The sequence below is a fragment of the Taudactylus pleione genome, unplaced genomic scaffold (assembly GCF_031769625.1).
Source record: "Taudactylus pleione unplaced genomic scaffold, aTauple2 ptg000122l, whole genome shotgun sequence".
Taxonomy (NCBI): domain Eukaryota; kingdom Metazoa; phylum Chordata; class Amphibia; order Anura; family Myobatrachidae; genus Taudactylus; species Taudactylus pleione.
Genome location: NW_028284524.1, coordinates 13777307 through 13792457, shown reverse-complemented (window position 1 = coordinate 13792457; position 15151 = coordinate 13777307). Strand labels below are relative to the sequence as shown.

General features: G+C 48.3%; 1 protein-coding gene across 1 annotated transcript in view; it reads left to right on the top strand.

The window, feature by feature from the left end:
• The window catches only part of VIL1 (villin 1), a 129900-nt gene that overhangs the window by 102356 nt on the left and 12393 nt on the right, over positions 1 to 15151 (top strand). Inside the window, exon 18 of the mRNA XM_088472416.1 lies at positions 12034 to 12102. Within this exon, the coding sequence (XP_088328542.1) occupies positions 12034 to 12102 (69 nt within the window). The remainder of the gene's footprint in view (positions 1 to 12033; positions 12103 to 15151) is intronic.

Genomic DNA, 15151 nt, shown 5'->3' with positions numbered 1-15151 from the left:
TTTCCATTCTGACAATGTGGGACTCTGATGTTCTGTTAAGCTTACTAATACTTCTTTTACACCAAAGTTCCGGGTCTGACAAGGGGTTGGAACAGGGGCCTAATTCAGAACGCTCGCAAGCGGGTCGATGTTGGCCCAGTGCGCATGCGCATGAGGGTGCCGGCTCCATCGTGCACATGCACGAGACCCGGATAGCGATGGGCAACCCATCGCTATGGGTCTCGCTACAAAGGGGGCGTGCTGTCAATGGTGAGTGACAGCACGCCCCCTTTGGTGGGCGTGCCGGGGGCGTGGCTGCCCATATGGAGGCGTTCCCACGGAAACGCCTACCGTCCGGGGCCAGCCCCACTGACATCACAAGTGATGTCAGTGGGAGTGCTCTCGGCTCTGACAGACCCGAAAGCACTCCAGGGCTTGCGGCAACGAGACCCTACCACAAGGGTCTTTTTGGCCGCTCGCTAGAACTGTGAGTGGTCACCCACAGCTATGCGAGCGGCCAGGAGGCCGCTCTAAAAACTAAGAGGGACGGCCCTGATGCAGAGCGAGCGCTCTGTCAGAGTGTCCAGCTCTGTATCAGGGCCAGGGTTCCAATCCGGATCAGACCCGGAACTTAGGGCCTGATTCAGTGCCGCTCGTAAGCGGCTACTCGTTCGCTCCGAGCGATGTTCGCACATCTGCGCATGCGTATGGGTCGTAATGCGCATGCGCCAACCAGTCAGTGCGATCGGAAATCGAGCACTCGCAGAATAGCGAGTGCCTGCTAATTTGAGTGACAGGATGAGGCGTTTGTGGGTGGTAACAGGGGAAGGTGCTTGAAAACGGGGAGTGGAGATCCGAACGCAGGCGTGTCATACGATCAAAACGGGCGTTTTAAGGGTGTGCATAATTAACAAAGAGCATCATCGACCACGTCACTTGGTTGTTTCTTAGCCTGAACTGTTCGCATGATTACGGTAGGAAAATCCTACCACAAGCACTGCGAGCAGTTCAGACGCCTTTCGATGTACTCGATTAATCAAATAAATAGCGGAGATGACGTAGGATGCGAGCGGCCAGGGGGCGTCTTTACAAAATAGCGAACACATGTTTCGTTCGCTCACTCAGACATAGAGGCATCAACAGACCGCAAAGAGCGAGCGCTCAATTTAAATAGCCGGCCCCTTTTTCTGAACGAGCGAGCGCAAATAGCATCCGGCTCTGAATCAGGCCCTTAGCCCTTTCATACTGCGGCGACGACCTAGGATATTCCCGAGAAGGCGCCGTTCACTCCGAAGCGTGGTCTGCAGTGACCTGGCTCTTCTGGCACTGCAGTGGATGCTTGGAGATGATGGCCACTGAAGCCGGCCAATCGGGCGACATGCGGCAGGATACGGGTCATCGTGACCCAGATAGCGCCATTTACACTGCAGGGTTTCCCGGGTTATTCCTGTGTTAAACTCTGCAAATTACCAGGGTGGGATTGCCGGGTCACTTGACCCGGGAATCCAAACCTGGCCCCTTTTACACCCAGAAACAACCGAGGTTAACCCTGCAATTACCTAGGTTTTAGCTCTGGTGTAAAAGGGGTATAAGATTTGCTGGGGTTTTAGGTGTTCTGTGAATTGTACTCAACACTGACTAGCCTACCCCTCCCTACATAATGGGGAAGATGCACTAAGTCTTGAAAAGTGATAAAGTGGAGAGTGATAAAGTACCAACCAATCAGCTCCTAACTGTCACTTTACAGGCTGTGTTTGAAAAATGGCAGTTAGGAGCTGATTGGTTGGTACTTTATCACTATCCACTTTATTACTTTTCAAGGCTTAGTACATCTCCTCCAATGCTCTATTCAGTCTATGAAACTATGGTGAGAATTCAATTAGCCATGATAAGCCACTTTTTCACCAAAAACGGTTTATCGTGCAAATTTGTACTTATCGCGCTATTCTATTAGTGGCGGTTTTTGCTTATGCGAATTCTGACATGCATTTTGTACAAATTGGTTTTCACCACCTCCTGAGTAGGTGAAAAGTTGGGGAAAATTCCTATTGCTAGGTAAAAATGTCAGTTCAGAACCACTAGGACACACTCCTGATTGACAAATTAGGCAAAAATAATTTTCTAATTAGCTTCATTTAGCCAATAATGATATGTAATTTTTCGGGTGAAAAAATGCAAAGTGCTGGAAAATAGGTTAATTGATTTTCAAAATTTTAGATTGTGTCATTAAATGACACAAATATATACTTATATACATTTTTATGTACCCCCAATTTAAAAAGAATTTTTTTTTGGCCAAAAAATCACTTGCTTTCTATCGATATTTGACAGCTTTAGAAATATGCATAAAATAGCCATTTGACCCCAAATACTTTTATTAGGGCCACTAATATACTTCTATATTGTTATTCCATATCACTTTTCTTTTTTGTGGGGTACAGGCAGATTTAGCATTTTCACCTATAGTTATCATGGGTAACACCAGGAAGAATTTTCATGCGAATGCCGCATCTCTACTTTTGGAATTGAGTTCCACGAAAAACGGAAGCGTGCATAGACGCGAAAAGCAACATTGACACGTAAACTGTGCAAAAATTTAGCCCAAAATAAGTTTTCACATTAAAGCACAATTCCCCCTAAGCAGTGGCGTCACAAGGTGGGTGAAGGCCGCACCCGGGTGTCACCCATCGAGGCGTGACACCAAAGTGCCGACTCCTCCTCAGTGACAGGAGCCGGGTGCTGCACTGTAGCATTACGTGCAGCACTCGGCTCCTGACACAGTGAGGGAGCTGGTACTGGACACAGAGTGGTCCCTGGGGGCAGTCCACGTCTTCGGGACACCTGGAGGGATTACAACAGGGATTCGGGATGAGAGGCCACGCCCCTATCCAAAAGGCCACGCCCTGCCCATGAGGCCATGCCCCTGCCTGCAAGGCCATGACTCCTTTTTCCGGGCGCGCGACTTCGCTGCGCGCACTACAGCCCTCCCAGCACCGGGTGCCCCTAAGCATGTTCATCCAGTCAGAGGTGAGAAGAAACATTTCCTTGGCAGTACAGAAGGAATTATCATGCTGAACTATTGCATGAGTGCACAAACCTCTAAAAGTATTTTCAGCACTATAATAATTCGCAAGAAAATATGAACTCTGCATTTTTACTTTAGTCACCAAAAAAGGGCTTTGTAGTTTCTCCTGTATGCTGTGGTCATCTTGATATGAGCTTTATAGGTTTTACATTGGGGCTGTGGTCAATCGGTGTAGTAACTACGGCCCCCGCGGTGGCTTGGGGATGCCGGGGGCCATTGCTTCGCCACTGCAACTGTGAACGCTGGCCTCTGAAGTGATCAGAGGCTAAGGAAGCCACCGATCGCTTCAGAGACCAGCGTTTCCAGTGATGCAGTGCGCGGGTGACATCATGATACCACCCGCGACGTGAGGAGCCTGTGCGGCCACGCATGCTGGATCAAGTTAGATCCAGTCAGAATGGCAGCAGGTGTGACAGCCCGGTAGGCGACCGCATGGAGTCAGGTAAGTACTGGGATGAGGTAAGTTCTGAGAAGGGAGTAGGCACAACTACAGGGGGATGTAGTTTGGAAGCCGACGGTCTAAATGCCAACCGCCGGCTTCCAGACTTTCTAATCCCGGTGTGGTACTAATGACAGGCGTCGAAAACTCGACACCTGTCATTAACCAGACGGCGGAAGACCGACGCCCGGCATACCGAATGAAGGTAAGCCGGGCGCCGCGTGCAGGCAGCCGCCAGGGGGGGAGAGTTAGGTTTAGGGCTCCCGGGGGGACTTAGGGTTAGGCACCCGCTGGGAGGGTTAGGTTTAGGCTAGGGGAAGGGGGGGGTTAGGGTTAGGCACCACTGGGGGGAGGTTAGGGTTAGGACCCCCCTCGGGGACTTAGGTTTAGGCAGCAGGAAAGGGGGAGTTAGGTTTAGGCACTTAGAGGGAGGATTAGGGTTAGGCACTTGGGGGGGAGATTAGGTTTAGGCACCCCTAAGGGAGGGTTAGGGTTAGGGGGTAGAATTAGGTTAGCGATACTTAGGGACGATCGGGATTTTCACCCTTGCCGGGCTGCCTAATACAGGGGGCATGGCATATGGGCACAACTACACAGGGGCACTGCAGATGGGCACAACTACAGGGGATACTGCATATTGGCACAGCTACAGGGGGCACTGTATATGGACTAGGGGTGTGCACCGGCCACTTTTCGTGTTTTGTGTTTTGGTTTTGGATCTGGATCTTTCTTCGTGTTTTGGATCTGGATTGGTTTTGCCAAAACCACCCTTCCGTGTTTTGGGTTCTGGGTTTTGTGTTTTGGATCTGTATTTTTTTTTTAAAAAGCATAAAAACAGCTAAAATCACAGAATTTGTTGGTTTCTCTGCTCCTATGCTATTATTAACCTCAATAACCTTAATTTCCACTCATTTCCAGTCTATTCTGAACACCTCACACCTCACAATAGTATTTTCATGTCCAAAAGGTTGCACCGAGGTAGCTGGATGACTATGCTAAGCGACACGAGTGGGCGGCACAAACACGTGACCCATCTAGGAGTGACACTGCAGTGGCAGACAGGATGGCAGTTAGAAAAACTAGGCCCCAAACTGTACATAATGCAAAGAAAAAAAAGAAGTGCAAGATGGAATTGTCCTTGGGCCCTCCCACCCACCCTTATGTTGTATAAACAGGACATGCACACTTTAACAAATCAATCATTTCAGCGCCAGGGTCTGCCACACAACTGTGGCTGAAATGATTGGTTCGTTTGGGCCCCCACAAAACAAGCTGGAAATTAATGTGTCCCTGCACAAACTGGCTCTACGGAGGCAAGATGTCATCCTCATCCTCCTCATCCACCGATTCCTCACCCTCTTCAGTGTGTACATCCTCATCCTCACAAAGTATTAACTCGTCCCCACTTGAATCCACCACCACAGGTCCCTCTGTACCTTCTGGAGGCTGGTCTCCCTGGAAGAGCTGATAATTCATTTTGATGAACATCATCTTCTCCACATTCTGTGGAAGCAACCTCCTACGCCTTTCGCTGACAAGGTTCCCGGCTGCACTAAACACTCTTTCGGAGTACACACTGGAGGGGGGGCAACTCAGGTAAAATAGAGCCAGCTTGTACAGGGGCCTCCAAATTGCCTCTTTTTCCTGCCAGTACAGGTATGGACTGTCTGACATGCCTACTTGGATGCTGTCACCGATGTAATCCTCCACCATTCTGTCAATGGTGACAGTATCATATGCAGTGACAGTAGACATGTCAGAAATTGTTGCCAGGTCCTTCAGTCCAGACCAGATGTCCAAACTTGGTCCTGCCTGCCCTGCATCACCGCCAGCGGGTTGCTTAGGATACCTAAGTTTTTTCCTGGCAGCCCCAGTTGCGGGAGAAAATGAAGAAGGAGCCGTTGACGTGTCACGTTCCGCTTCAGCTGACAGTGTGTTCACCAGCAGGTCTTTGCACCTCTGCAGGCTTGTGTCGGCCGGAAAGAGAGACACCACATAGGCTTTAAACCTAGGATCAAGCACGGTGGCCAAAATGTAGTGGTCTGATTTCAACAGATTGACCACCCTGGAATCCTGGCAAAGCGAATGAAGGGCTTCATCCACAAGTCCCACATGCCGAGCGGAATCGCTCCGTCTTAGCTCCTCCTTCACTTTCTCCAGCTGCTTCTGCAAAAGCCTGATGAGGGGAATGACCTGACTCAAGCTGGCTGTGTCTGAACTGACTTCACGTGTGGCAAGTTCGAAGGGCTGGAGAACCTTGCACAACACGGAAATCATTCTCCACTGCGCTTGAGTCAGGTGCATACCCCCTCCTTTGCCTATGTCATAGGTGGATGTATAGGCTTGTATGGCCTTTTGCTGCTCCTCCATCCTCTGAAGCATATAGAGGGTTGAGTTCCACCGCGTCACAACCTCTTGCTTCAGGTGATGGCGGGGCAGGTTCAAGAGTGTTTGCTGGCGCTCCAGTCTTCGGCACGCAGTCGCTGAATGGCGAAAGTGGCCAGAAATTTTTCGGGCCACCCAAAGCGTCTCCTGCACGCCCCTGTCGCTTTTCAGAAAATTCTGCACCACCAAGTTTATTGTGTGAGCAAAACATGGGACGTGCTGGAATTTGCCCAGATGTAATGCCCGCACAATATTGGTGGCGTTGTCAGATATCACAAATCCCCAGGAGAGTCTAAGTGGGGTAAGCCACTGGGCGATGATTTCCCTCAGTTTCTCTAAGAGGTTGTCGGCGGTGTGCCTCTTACTGAAACCGGTGATACACAGCGTAGCCTGCCTTGTAACGAGCTGGCGTTTCTGAGATGCTGCTACTGGTGACGCTGCTGCTGTTGCTGCGTAAGGTGATACATCTACCCAGTGGGCTGTCACAGTCATATAGTCCTTAGTCTGCCCTGTTCCACTTGTCCACATGTCCGTGGTTAAGTGGACATTGTGTACAACGGCATTTTTCAGGACACTGAGGACACTTTTTCTGACGTTTCTGTACAGTCTCGGTATCGCCTGCCTAGTGAAGTGGAATCTAGACGGGATTTGGAACCGGGGACACACTACCTCCATCAATTGTCTAAATCCCACTGCACTAATGGCGGATACCGGACGCACGTCTAACACCAACATAGCAGTCAAGGCCTCAGTTATACGTTTTGCTTCAGGATGACTGCTGTCGTACTTCATCCTCCTCGCTAAGGACTGTTGGAGGGTCAATTGTTTAGTAAAAGTAGTGGTGTTCCTACTTCCTCTCTGGGATGATGAACGACTCCCAGCAGCAGCAACAGCAGCAGCGGCAGCAGTAGGCGTAGCAATGCAGGATCCTCCAGAGGAATCCCGGATAGGAGAGTCAGTCATGCCAGTGACATGGCCTGCAGGACTACTTCCGATCCTGACTAAGGAGGAAATTGACGAGGAGGGAGTTGATGGTGTGGTTTGCAGGCGCTTGGATACAACAGGACAACGGGATTTAGGTGTCCCTGGACTGCTTACGGTCTTAGCCAAAGTTTCTGAACTTGACAGTAACTTTTTATGAACGCGCTGCAGGTGCCGTATAAGGGAGGATGTTCCTAGGTGGTTGACGTCCCTACCCCTACTTATTTCACCTTTACATATGGTACATATGGCAAGACAGTTGTTGTCCGGATTTGGATAGAAATATTGCCAGACCAAAGAGGTGGAATGTTTGGTCTTCTGCCCAGGCATGACCGTGATGGGCTTTTTCATCCCACGGACAACAACTGTCTCCCCCGGAGCCTGATTTAAACAAACCACATCACCATCAGAATCCTCCTCGCCAACTTCCTCCTCAGCGCCAGCTACACCAGTATCCTCATCCTGTTGTACTTCAACAGTGACATCTTCAATTTGCATATCAGCAAGTGGACTGTGGGTGCTCCTTTCAGCACTTGCAGGGGGCGTGCAAATGGTGGAAAGAGCCACCTCTTCCCGTCCAGTGCTGGGAAGGTCAGGCATCGCAACCACCACCACACTTGGACTCTCCTTGGGGATTTGTGATATCTTCTTAGAAAGCACAGTTCTTCGCTGTGCTTTTGCCAGCTTAACTCTTTTGATTTTTTTAGTGGGAGGAGGGCTTCCATCGTCATGTGAAGCTGAACCACTAGTCATGAACATACTAGGGATCGACCTTAGCCGTTCCTTGCCACTCCGTGTCGTAAATGGCATATTGGCAAGTTTACGTTTCTCTTCAGCTGATTTAAATGTCTTTTTCAAGGTCATTTTCCTGAACTTTGCCATTTGGGATTGTATGTGCCCTCTACTATGACATTGGGCATCGGCCTTGGCAGACGACGTTGATGGCATGTTATCGTCTATGTCATGACTAGTGGCAGCAGCTTCAGCACTAGGAGGAAGTGGTTCTTGATCTTTCTCTATTTTATTTTTATCGGAGAAAGTTTGGTCCTCCATTTATGTTATATCGATTTGATATATACGTGCGGCTAAACACAGAAAATAATTTTTTTTTTGGTTTGGACTGGAGTGTACTTTGTGGGTTACAGCACCCTTTAACGGTCAAGCCAGCCGGCCCTTTACTTATGACACAGGCGCACTCTTGGCACTACTTTGTTGATGCACGTGCGGCTACTGCGCACACAATTCACAAACACAGAAAATAATTTTTTTTTGGTTTGGACTGGAGTGTACTTTCGGGGGTTACAGCACCCTTAACGGTCAAGCCAGCCGGCCCTTTACTTATGACACAGGCGCACGCTTGGCACTACTTTGTTGATGCACGTGCGGCTACTGCGCACACAATTCACAAACACAGAAAATAATTTTTTTTTTGGTTTGGACTGGAGTGTACTTAGGGGGTTACAGCACCCTTTAACGGTCAAGCCAGCCGGCCCTTTACTTATGACACAGGCGCACGCTTGGCACTACTTTGTTGATGCACGTGCGGCTACTGCGCACACAATTCACAAACACAGAAAATAATTTTTTTGGGGTTTGGACTGGAGTGTACTTTCGGGGGTTACAGCACCCTTTAACGGTCAAGCCAGCCGGCCCTTTACTTATGACACAGGCGCACGCTTGGCACTACTTTGTTGATGCACGTGCGGCTACTGCGCACACAATTCACAAACACAGAAAATAATTTTTTTTTGGTTTGGACTGGAGTGTACTTTCGGGGGTTACAGCACCCTTTAACGGTCCAGCCAGCCGGCCCTTTATTTATGACACAGGCGCACGCTTGGCACTACTTTGTTGATGCACGTGCGGCTACTGCGCACACAATTCACAAACACAGAAAATAATTTTTTTTTTGGTTTGGACTGGAGTGTACTTTCGGGGGTTACAGCACCCTTAACGGTCAAGCCAGCCGGCCCTTTACTTATGACACAGGTGCACGCTTGGCACTACTTTGTTGATGCACGTGCGGCTACTGCGCACACAATTCACAAACACAGAAAATAATTTTTTTTTTGGTTTGGACTGGAGTGTACTTTCGGGGGTTACAGCACCCTTAACGGTCAAGCCAGCCGGCCCTTTACTTATGACACAGGCGCACGCTTGGCACTACTTTGTTGATGCACGTGCGGCTACTGCGCACACAATTCACAAACACAGAAAATAATTTTTTTTTGGTTTGGACTGGAGTGTACTTTCGGGGGTTACAGCACCCTTTAACGGTCCAGCCAGCCGGCCCTTTATTTATGACACAGGCGCACGCTTGGCACTACTTTGTTGATGCACGTGCGGCTACTGCGCACACAATTCACAAACACAGAAAATAATTTTTTTTTTGGTTTGGACTGGAGTGTACTTTCGGGGGTTACAGCACCCTTAACGGTCAAGCCAGCCGGCCCTTTACTTATGACACAGGCGCACGCTTGGCACTACTTTGTTGATGCACGTGCGGCTACTGCGCACACAATTCACAAACACAGAAAATTATTTTTTTTTTGGTTTGGACTGGAGTGTACTTTCGGGGGTTACAGCACCCTTAACAGTCAAGCCAGCCGGCCCTTTACTTATGACACAGGCGCACGCTTGGCACTACTTTGTTGATGCACGTGCGGCTACTGCGCACACAATTCACAAACACAGAAAATAATTTTTTTTTGGTTTGGACTGGAGTGTACTTTCGGGGGTTACAGCACCCTTTAACGGTCAAGCCAGCCGGCCCTTTACTTATGACACAGGCGCACGCTTGGCACTACTTTGTTGATGCACGTGCGGCTACTGCGCACACAATTCACAAACACAGAAAATAATTTTTTTTTGGTTTGGACTGGAGTGTACTTTCGGGGGTTACAGCACCCTTTAACGGTCAAGCCAGCCGGCCCTTTACTTATGACACAGGCGCACGCTTGGCACTACTTTGTTGATGCACGTGCGGCTACTGCGCACACAATTCACAAACACAGAAAATATATTATTTTTTTAGCACTTGGGGGGAGCACCCCTGATGGACAGAGCACCCCCTGGACAACACTACAGCACTCCTTTAGGACTGGGACACTGCACAGGACTTTGGAGTGGACACAGCCCCTATGGAGAACTGACTGCACAACACAGTCCAGCCAGCCCCTATGGACTTTGAAGTAGTGGACACAGCCCCTATTAACAACAGCAGCACAACACAGCCAGCCCCTATGGACTTTGAAGTAGTGGACAACAGCAGCACTACACTACACAGCCCTAACTCCCACCCTCCCTCTTCACTGTCCACAGCCGAGTGAGAAAATGGCGCCGACGCGGGTACCTTATATAGGATCCAAAACCCGCGAGACTCGGAAGGCGGGATGATGACGTTTTGCCTCGATTTCAGATCCGAGTCAGGCGGGAAAAGTCGAGCCTGACTCGGATCGGACTCGGATCGGGGGGGCTCGGGGGGGTTCGGATTTCAGAAATCCGAACCCGCTCACCCCTAATATGGACTCAACTACAGGGGGCACTGCATATGGGTACAGCTACAGGGGGCCCTGCATATGGGCACAACTACAGGGGGCACTGCTACAGGGGGCATTGCATAATGGGCACTGCTACAGGGGCCATTGCATAAGGGGCACAAGTACAGGGAGCATTGCATAAGGGGCACAACTACAGGAGGACTACTACAAGGGGCACTGTATAAGGGGCACTAACTTGATACACGCAGTTTACAGGTTATAAGCTATGTTCCCAATAATCTGTTTCTACACGGACATAGAAACTGTACATCCTGTCTTGAGCTGAGGTGACAGACTGGCCGGAAAGGAGAGGAGGGTTGGTGAAGTAGATCTTTCAGGGTCAGATGTAATGGGCATTACTGTGTGGCATAATGTGTAAGGGGCATTGCTGTGTGGCACAATGTGCTATTCGGGGTATTATTTAGTGTGGCATAATGTGTTATAAAGGGCATTAATGTGTGGCATTACGTGTTATAAGGGGCATAATGTGTAGGGGCATTACTGTGTGTCATTAAGTGTTATATATGGCATTGTTGTGTGGCATAATGTGTAAGGGGCATTACTGTGTGGCATAATGTGTTGTAAGGGGCATTTACGGTGTGGCATAATGTGTTATAGGGGCATTAAGGTGTGGCATAATTTGTTATACGGGAATTACGGTGTGGTATAATATGTTATATGGGACATTACTTAGTGTGCCATAATGTGTAAGGGACATTACTGTGTCATGAAACCACACACCTTAAATATCATCTTTGGGTGTGTTTGTTTTATGGGTCAGGATTCTGACTGCCGGCATCCCGTACCCATCCCTTTACATTGTACTATGGGCCTGATTCAGAGCCGGACGCTCTTTGAGAGCGCTCGCTCTGAATCAGGGCGTCCCTGTTTGTTTTTAAAGATGGCCTACTGGCCGCTCGCTAAGCTGTGGGTAACCACCCACAGCTTTAGCGAGCAGCCAGGTGATGGTCACGATGGTCACGACCATCGCGACCATCGGGGCTTGCGACGAGACCCTTGTGGTAGGGTCTTTGTATTGTACTGTGGCCACCAGAATATTACATTTATAGGTTTTCCATTGTACTATGATTACTAGAATATTTCTAAGGGTTACCAGAGAATATGGAATCTAAAATTTACAGACAGCAAAATAAGGGCCTGCTGTGCTTTGTAGTTTGGACACCAGAATAGAAGTTCCTTGTACTGTGCACACATGAACTTGTGCTCTGCATAATACTGTGGTCATCTGAAAAATGGTATCTACACTGCACTGTGGTCACCAGATAAGGGATTCTGCTTCACTCTATGGTCACCAGAATTTGCAGGAGGCATGGAGAACATGTTTGTTTATATTATACCATTGTGCTCATGATTCACTTTTTCAATGTAAGACATCCATTTTCCCTCTACCACTTGCCAAAATATGTACATTTTCTCTAGACAGTGCTCCCCACGCACATCAAAGATATCCTTTTTCATCACAGGCTTGTGTTATCATTTGAGAGTTTGTTACAGCAATGAAACCTGTCTGGTTTTATTCTTAAAAAATGGCAACTCTAATTATGGCTATTTTATTCCAAAATGTATTGTGAAGAGGATGAGAATCGACTATTTGTGTTTTACAGAATACAAAATCTTATGAAGAGCAGAAAGCAGAACTGGGAGATGAAAGCGAGCTTGATCAGATCTCCTTGGTACGTAAATTAATTTAACCACTTAACTGACAATTTTTTTTTCCAAAAACCGCTCCGAAATTGTTGGGTTTTTTTATGACTGAATTAGGTAAAGAACATCTTTTTAAAACTATTTCAACTCATTTTTTTTTTTATAAGCACCATATACCATAAAAATTAAAATTTTTATGGTATACTGTAGTTCTGGTCATTGACAGCTGTACCATCGACGGCCGATTGGTTCAGCCATCGATAGAAACAATCGATTGTTTGACATCGGTTGGGGGGCTACACACACACTATATATATATATATATATATACACAGTAGATGTATATATCCATGTGTATAGATCACACGTGTGTGTGTATATATATATATATATATATATATACACACACACATTATATATATATATATATATATATATATATATATATACACACACACACACACACAAAGGCTCACACTCTACCTGTATGATTGAAGAAACGTACAATTGAATAGGAAGGAGTTGTGTAATTTATTTATTACAAGTTATTTATATAGCGCAGACATGTTTTACAGCACTTTACAGAGAATATTTGGCCATTCACATCAGTGCCTGCCTCAGTGGAACTTACAATCTACTGTACATTCCCTATCACACACACACACTCACTGTAGTAAAAAAATTTTAACCTACCATTATATTTTTGGATTGTGTGAGGAAACTGGAGTACCCAGAGAAAACCCAAGCAAGCGCCGGGAGAATATTCATACTCCACACAGGGTTATGGTGGTAATTGAACCCAAGACTTTAGTGCTGTGAGGCAGTAATGCTAACCATTACACCAACTGCAAATAAGCGTTTGCTAAATCTATGCCATGCCTTTCAGTGACCGCAATGTGTCAAAAAACACACTAATACCAAGTTCATTCTATGAACTGTTGTTTTAAATACAGATACAGTCAGGTGCACATAGAGAAACCATTGTAATTCCTACACCGTTCACCTGATTTGGATGTAATTACCCTCAAATTAAATCTGAAAGTCTGCAGTTAAAGCACATCTTGTTTGTTTCATTTCAAAGCCATTGTGGTGGTGAATGGAGGCCAAAATATGAAATTTCTGTCAATGCCCCAATATTTATGCACCTGACTGTATATATATATATATATATATATATATATACACACACAGTATATGTATGTGTATATATATATATATATATATAAATAGGGGTTTGCTGTTTATACATGGGGTGGGGCTTATGGGGGGGAGAGGAGGGGTTGGCTCTTCGGCCAGCAGCTGCTCCCTCTACTGTTTGCAGCCGCTGGGGAGCCACAGGGCGTTGGGACAGGGAGGGGGCAGAGAAGAGGTCAGTGCTGAAAGCGCTACCTTCTATTTGCCCGTTGGCTGCTCTGTCTAGTTTGCAGCCGCCGGGCTGCTAGAGGGGGTGGAGAGAGAGAGAGTGACAGCACTGATAGCGCTGTCCTTCTCTGCCCGGCGGCTGCTCTGCTCTGCTATCAGCCGCCGGGCTGCTGCTATGGAGGGAAAGAAGGACAGCGCTATCAGTGCTGCCTTCTCTGCCCTGTCAGCAGCCGCCGGGCTGCTGGTAGAGGGGGTGGAGAGAGAGAGTGACAGCACTGATAGCGCTGTCCTTCTCTGCCCGGCAGCTGCTCTGTCTAGTTTGCAGCCGCCGGGCTGCTGGTAGCAGGGGTGGAGAGAGAGAGAGAAGGACAGCACTGATAGCGCTGTCCTTCTCTGCCCGGCGGCTGCTCTGTCTAGTTTGCAGCCGCCGGGCTGCTGGTAGCGGGGGTGGAGAGAGAGTGACAGCACTGATAGCGCTGTCCTTCTCTGCCCGGCGGCTGCTCTGCTCTGCTATCAGCCGCTGGGCTGCTGCTAGCTCCGATGGAGGGAGAGAAGGACAGCGCTATCAGTGCTGCCTTCTCTGCCCTGTCAGCAGCCGCCGGGCTGCTGTCGGGGGTGGGTGCGCCTTCGTTGGGCTGTCCGATCACTGCTAGCAGTGATCGGCTGGCCCGCGGGGAGGGACAGTGTGCAGAGGGACCAGGAGGTCCCTTTGTGATTGGCGGCTGCTAGTAAATTATTTTCCAGCAGCCGCCCACAGAGCTTTCCTGACTGGTCGTATCAGATACGACCATGTCAGGGAAAGCCCAGTCTGGTATGGTCGTATCTGATACGACCATGCCAGGCAAGTGGTTAACAGACATTACTCACCTGTACCTCATATAATCTGATTTCTAATTGCTCAATATGCAGACTTAAGGTGCATACACACGGAACGATTTTGTAACCAACGATTTTCTGTCAGATTTTCTGTCAGATCTTCCCTTGATAAAGTGAACGATTTGTTGAAGTGTAATTAACGATTTTTACAATGATGAACGAAAAATGTTCCTTCCCTTAATGACAATCATTATGTTGGACAGTCTGAAATGGATGATGAACGATAACTACAAACTACAAACGGAAGCGCGCTTGAACGATTATCGTTAATCATTATAACTGAGAAACTGAACGATTTTTTGAACGATTGAACAATAACGTCGTTAACAACAAATCATTCAAAAAATCGTTACGTATGTATGCACCTTAAAGGACAGAGGCCCTGATTCAGAGCCGGACGCTCTGACAGAGCGCTCGCTCTGAATCAGGGCCGGGCTATTTTTTTTTAGAGCGGCCTCCTGGCCGCTCGCATAGCTGTGGGTGACCACCCACAGCTATAGCAAGCGGCCAGGAAGATGGTCGCGATGGTCAAGACCATCGTGACCATCGGGCTTGCGACAAGACCCTTGTGGTAGGGTCTCATTGCCGCAAGCCCCAGAGAGATTTCGGCTCTAACAGAGCCGAAATCTCTCCCACTGACATCACTCGTCATGTCAGTGGGGCCGCCCCCAAACGGAGGCGTTCACATGGGAACGCCTCCGTTTGGGCAGCCACTCCCCCGGCCCGCCCACCAAAAGGGGCATGCTATCACTCAACATCGACAGCACGCCCCCTTTGGTACGAGACCCGGAGCAACGGATTGCCCGTTGCTATCCGGGTCTCGCGCATTCGCAAGACTGA